The 6676-nt window shown below is 39.1% G+C and overlaps 1 protein-coding gene across 2 annotated transcripts in view; it reads right to left on the bottom strand.

Moving 5' to 3' along the window:
- cryl1 (crystallin, lambda 1) overlaps nucleotides 1-6362 on the bottom strand; it is a 101957-nt gene extending 95595 nt beyond the window's left edge. The window contains exons 1-3 of one of the 2 annotated variants that reach the window (XM_069891350.1): nucleotides 6242-6337; nucleotides 5799-6025; nucleotides 5569-5676 (exon numbers count right to left, since the gene is read on the bottom strand). In XM_069891350.1, coding sequence (XP_069747451.1) covers nucleotides 5569-5676; nucleotides 5799-5839 — 149 coding nt within the window. In that variant the 5' untranslated portion in view covers nucleotides 5840-6025; nucleotides 6242-6337. Of the gene's footprint in view, nucleotides 1-5568; nucleotides 5677-5798; nucleotides 6026-6241 lie in introns of both variants that reach the window. The other variant, XM_069891351.1, reaches the window with a different exon arrangement.
- Between the last annotated feature and the right edge of the window lie 314 nt (nucleotides 6363-6676).

Below are 6676 nucleotides of genomic sequence, written 5' to 3' on the forward strand. Positions count from 1 at the left end.
TGTTATGAAGTGCGAAGCTATCAAAATGTTTATTCACTTTTATTAATGGAAAATTAAAGCTATTTACAGCTGCAATTACGAAGTTTGATTTATTTGGATGAATAAGATACAATTCGGAATATCAAGGCTCTTGGAAGGTGACGTTATGAGATTGAGATATTAGAAACTGGGAAGTGTCACCTTTAACGCATAGTGGAGGGTGTTGTTCCTGGTCCTCTTGAAGTACACAATCATTTCCTTTGGCTTGTCCACGTTGAGACTCCAATTATTATTCTTGCACCATTTCACAAGATTTACCACCTCTTTTCTGTAGTGCAACATCGTTGTTGCTGATGAGGCCAATGAATGATGTGTCATCTGCAAACTTGATGACAGTGTTGGAGCTGATCTGGTACTGCAGTCATGGGCTAGTAGTGTGAACAGGAGCTGCCTTGAGATGCTTGATGTTCTGATGCTGACCCGGACATATTGTGGTCTTTCCATTCAGATGTCCCAAATCCAGTTACAGAGAAGGGTGTGAATCCCAGAGAGGACAGCTGCAGGAGAATGATTATAGAACATAGAACTTTACAGCACAGTACAGGACCTTAGCCCCACGATTTGTGCCAACCTATATATACCTACTCAACAATTTAAACCTCCCCTATGTCACACCCATAAACCCTCTATTTTTCTTGCATCCATATGCCTGTCGAAGAATCTTTCAAATGATCTGTTGTCCCAGCCTCCATCACTATTTAGCCAAGGAAGATCTCCACTGCTGATGACAGAAAAATTCTCATAATAAAGAAAAAAAAATCCCCAAATGCCTGTCCGACAGATCAAAAACACATTTCAGGAGACAGGTGTGGATGTGTTCGCAGAAGACTTCATGAACAGAAATACAGAGGCTACACTGCAAGATGCAAACCAGTAGTCAGCCACAGAAACAGGATGGCCAGATTACAATTTTCCAATAAGTATTTAAAATAGCCTGCGGAATTCTGGGAAAAGATTAACCGACATCAGACTGATGTCAAGAGCAAAGTATGGAGGCATAAAGGAACTGCGCAAGATCCAAAGCATACCACCTCATCTATGAAACATTGCGGTGGGGATGCTACGACCTGGCATGTGTAGCTGCCACAGGTACTGGTGCATTTATCTTCATTGATGTTGTAACTGCTGATGGCAGGAGCAAAATGAATTCTGAGGTGTATAGAAACATGTTATCTGCTCAAGTTTAAGCAAATGCCTCCAAAACCATTGGATGGTGCTTCATCCTACAATAAGTCAATGATCCCAAACATACCGCTAAAGCACCAAAGAAGTTTTTCAAAGATTAAAAACTGGAAAATTCTTGAATAGCCAAGTCAGTCACCCAATCTAAATACAATTGAGCATGCCTTTCAAATGCTGAAGAGAAAATTTATGGGACCTCGTGACAGATTACATTATATTTTATATTGTATATAGACATGTTTTAAAAGGAGATAAATTGTGGGGCTTTATTTTAGTGTAGGTCAGAAACACACATAAACACTTCACAACACAGATCTCTGCTCAAGACAGACAGTCCAGGCTCCCAATGTTTTTGTAAAGACAATGGAAACTGCTTTGCCGAAGGATTGCAGAAGTAGGTGTTAATTGGACATGCTGTGGTTTAATGGATTATTGTTTTGGAAAGCAACAGATTGGTTCTGGTGCTGCAGTTTGTCTTGCAGTTTGCTATTCTAAGAGGGTCATGTGGTTTTCAGAGAGAGAGAGAAAATTCAGTTCAACAGCAGCAGCTGGGACTGGAACAGGACAAGCTGGCAAGTTTGTTTGAAACCTCATTTTGAATATGGGTTGCGAGTTCTTAGTTCAGCCTCTTCAAAGCCCTTGTGGTCCACACAAGGGGAGATGGCTGGCTGTATAATGTTTCACTTGAAATAAGGGAAACAGAGAAAGAACTCTGTGGTAACCTGAAAGAAAGTGATTATCATCTGGGAAAACCGAGATGGGGCAGGTTTCTTCAGCAAGACACTGAAGTGGCTGATTGGAAGGAATCAGTTGTGGGTGTCCAACGAGCAACAAATTTCTCTCTGAAAACCAACAAGAACCTTCCTGAGTGGTAACCATTTACCTTTCAAGCACCAAAGCCTAGTGAAATTCATAAATGTTAAATTCTGTGCACAGTATAAGAATTGCCTGATACCAGAAAAGCTGTAGGAGTGAATCAAAGAATTTTTCTGAACTTATGCACACATTATATACACATGCACTTAAAATTAAAAGGGGGTTAAGTTAATAGTAATAAGCTAAAGTTTGATCCTGTTTTTATGTTGAAAGAAATTTAAAAATAACTTTTGCTTAAGTAACCATTTGTCTTGGTGATTTTCCATTGCTACTGGGTTTTGGGGTCCTCTGGGCCCATCACATTTTGGGGATTCGTCTTTTCGGATTGATCTTAAACTTTTGGAGTTTTGGTGATTTATTAGTTAATTGGATTTTCCAAGCTAATTTAAAGCTTCTGTGTGTGGATAACAGCAGTTAGTACAGTTTTTGTCACAATCATCACCTGTGGGGCTGCAGAGCAAAAGAGGAATTGATAGTTATTTCTATGGCATTAAAGCTGACTGAAGTCAATCATTAGATGAGTAAAATACAAATACAGAGGATTATAGTGAAATATTATATGGATGAGTGAAAATTTGTTGATAAAGACAAGACAGTTTTCTGGAGGATAGATCTGTTGAATTGGAAATGGAGAAATTGAGGGTGGTGGAAGAAAGAGAGAAACAGAGCTTTGAGTTGCAGAAACAACATAATAAGGCAGACAAATTTCAGAATAGTTATCCTTTTCAGAGGGTTAATGTGGAGCAGAAATTAAGTATGGGGAGAATGTTAAGAGAAAAGATAAAGGTAAGGTGGGAAAGGACAGAACTTCTGGATTTGTATGACACTCTTGTAAGAAACTTGGGCATGTTCTTGCAAATTGTTTAGTGTTGAAAAAGAGACGAGAAAAGGAGGTATTACCGGAAGTGTGCATTCAGACAGTTGAATTTAAGGAGAGATGTTCCAAATCTGGTAAGAGCATTATGAAGGTTTTCAAAACTTTTGTGTCCGAGTGATCAAGGATCTAACTTTATGTCTGGGTTGTTTCAGCAGTTGATTTATGAGTTGGGAATAAAACAGATCACTTCAACTGCATACCATCCTGAAACTCAGGGAGCCTTGGAAAGATTTCATTCTACTCTTAAAAATATGATGAGGATTTATTGTCTGGAGAATGGGAAGGATTGGGATGATGGTATTCATTTACTGTTATTTGCAGCAAGAGAGCCTGTGCAGGAGTCATTAGGTTTCTGCCCTTTTGAAATTGTGTTTGGACATCAGGTTAGAGGATCTTTAACGTTGTTAAAAGAACAATGGGTTAATAAGGATGTACAGTTGGATTTGTTAGATTATATTTATAAATTTAAAGATTCATACAAAGAGTGTGGACTTTGGCTTAAGAGGATTTAGAAATGGCTCAGGATAAAATGAAGCGTTTATTTGAAGGAAAGGTCAAGTGAGGAATTTTAAGACAGAAAGTAAACTGTTAATTTTGTTCCCAACACATGACAATCCATTGAGAGTTAGAATTTCTGGACCGTACGTAGTTAAATCAAAACTGAATGATGTTAACTATGTTGTTAATATTCCAGATCGTAGGAATAAAACTAAGGTTTGTCATATAAATCTGTTGAAATCTTACTGAGGAGAAGGATAATAGAGAAGTCTGTATCAAAGGTGTTAGGCCACCTTAAGTCACAAGAGCAGATGCAGTTGAAAGAATTATATTTTGAAATATACAAATTTGTTTCCTGATGTGCCAAAAAGGACATCAGTGATTTATCACATGGATGTGGGAGAGGCAAGTCCCATATAGAATAAATATTTAGAAGAGTAAAATCATGGATCCAGCATCTGAAGTAACCATTCCTGTCCCTGAGCCATCCAAGTCTCTGTAATGCCCACACATCATAGCTCTAAGAATTGATCCATGCTCCTTGCGTTAAAATACACATCTCAAACCATCCATCTGAATGCATCCCTTCTCTATCACCTGCCTATCCTCCCTCACACACTAGGTTTCCATGGTCTTATGATCCATAACTTCCTCAAGATGAAAAGAATAGCTTATAACAGGTTCAGAAAGCTGGATAATGTTAGTGATTGAGAAGAATCACAGACAGGATCTTAAAAACAAAATTAGGAGAGCTAGAAGGGGCCATGAGAAGGCCTTAACAGGTAGGATTAAGGAAGTATGTGAAGAGCAAGAGAATAAGACATGAAATAATAGGATCTATCAAGTGTGACAGCGGAAAAGTGTGTATGGAACCAGAGGAAATAGCTGAGGTACTTAATGAATATTGTGCTTCAGTTTTCACCATGGAAAAGGATCTTGGGGATTGTAGTGATGACTTGCAGCAGATTGAAAACCTTGAGCATGTAGCTATTAAGAAAAAGGATGTGCTGGAGCTTTGGATAAAGCTGGTAATTTCTTAGGTAGGGTCATGTTCCGCACAACTTTGCGGGCCAAAGGGCCTGTATTGTACTGTAGGTTTTCTATGTTTCATAGGCAAATGGGACTAGCTCAAAGAGTCAACTTTGTCAGCTTGTATAGCTCCACCACTCTACTGCAACAAAATAATTAAGCATCTTGACGAAGAGTTGGAACCCAAAATGTCAACACACTATTTTTCTCCACAGTTGACCCACTGAATTCCTCCAGCATTTTTTTTGTGCTTCAGCATTAACTTTAGTTAATTTATCAGTTCTCTCAACAATCCTATACAAAATTAATTTCATTCCTAGGTAATAGATGCTCAGCTGTAAATTTATAATCAACAACCAGTTGATGCTTAATCACTGGCATAAATGTTAACCTATCTTTGTAACAGGTTGTCAATTATTTCTTTCCACTATGTTTGTGCTACATATTGAAGTATTATTGCTTCTAAAGTTAATATACAATTATTTACTCATAACTTGTTTTTCTGACATTGATCATTGACAATAGAAAACTACATAGATTATGAAATTATGCAGATTCTGATAACATGAGAAAATAGGAGTACAAGAGTCTGTCATATACATATACAACAAACAAGCGCACCAAACTTTTTACTTGTTGCAGCCACACAGGAAAGTTGGACAAACTAATAATATAAATTTATATTACAATAATCCACGTGACAGAAAAATGTAATAAATACAATAGTATAATCAGTTTCAGATAGTGCAAAAAAGAAGTGATGCTTCCATTCTGTAGACAGATTTTTTTGGTGGACCCTGAAGAGGTTAACTAATCAGCATTAGAAGACTTGTATATTTCAAACATGATTAATTCTTGTTACCCACATGACAAAACTCAAAAATGGTTAAGTATGTCCTGACCCTTTTAATTAATATTGCAATTAAGATATTTTATCCAAGTTGCACTCTTGAGACTTCGGAATCACAAAACGAAGCAATGAACGTGCATCAAAATATAGACATCAACGTGGTATATAAATTGCAAGGACTGGTACTGCAAATTCCGTTCTTTACGTCATGTCATACCTGATTATTTGAATGGTGTTGGTAACCTGTTGATGAACAGTATCATAAAGAACGACTCTGTACCCTGCACTTACAGCTACCATGGCCCAGCTCCTTCCAACGATCCCACTGGTAAATAGAATTGCAAAAATGTAAGACTCGTTTTGTATTGACAAGACATAGGTTCTTGAATCATCAATTATTCTTACGAGTAAAAAATTTTCCTTCTACAATCTAAAACAATACAATACCTTCCTACAATTAAAATGTTTCCCTTTTCACACCAGCTCATATTGACCTTCTTCCGGTAACACTTGCCACAAATCAGCCGTAAGTCATCAAGGCGCCGTCAAATAGCGTCATTGGCAACGTTGCAGCCCGTGAGCCAACAGCTCTTGATTGGCCGTTCAAAATCGGTGCATGAATAAGCAAGGGGTGATATTGTGGGAGAACGGCAATCCTCAAAACACTGCAGACGCTGGAAATTGAAACGAAAGTAGAATAAGTTTGAAATATTCAGATGGTCATGAAGAATCTTGAAAACAGAAAAAGAATTTCAACAAACAAAGCTTCTTTCCCAATTTGAAATATGTTTATATCACCCTCTTTCTAATTTAGTCTCAGTAAAGAGTCCCGAGAAGAAACACTAGGCCATTTCACGTCGGGCTACGGAGCAGATAGAAAGTAGAAACACCTTTCAGACAGCAGCCTTAAAGCGTCCCATTCAGAGGCACCTCTTGCGCCTACCGGATCCGAAGTAGGTGGGGCGACTGGTGCCGTAGTGCCACTCGTCATCAATAGGCGGCAGAGTAATGGCCGTCTTCCCTACCCATAATCCCCCACGCAGCTGAAACCGTTCTATGGTTCCCAGAACAATTCCAGATGCATGTGGGATTAAGGGTAGGGAAGACGGTCATTGCTATGCCAAGTTTTGAGCCGCAGAGAGGGGCCCCAAAGACCGAAGCTGCCCAGTGTGGCTGTCCCAGACCACACAGTCCGCCCCTTGATGCCCCCCGCTGACAGCTCCCGCTATCCCGCCAGTTCCCGCTGACAGTCCCCGCTGCCCCGACGGCTCCCCGTCACCCCTGACTTGTAGGGAGAGCGGCTGTACATTCAGATTGATCAGCGG

The sequence above is a fragment of the Narcine bancroftii genome, chromosome 7, assembly GCF_036971445.1.
Source record: "Narcine bancroftii isolate sNarBan1 chromosome 7, sNarBan1.hap1, whole genome shotgun sequence".
In the NCBI taxonomy this organism is placed as follows: domain Eukaryota; kingdom Metazoa; phylum Chordata; class Chondrichthyes; order Torpediniformes; family Narcinidae; genus Narcine; species Narcine bancroftii.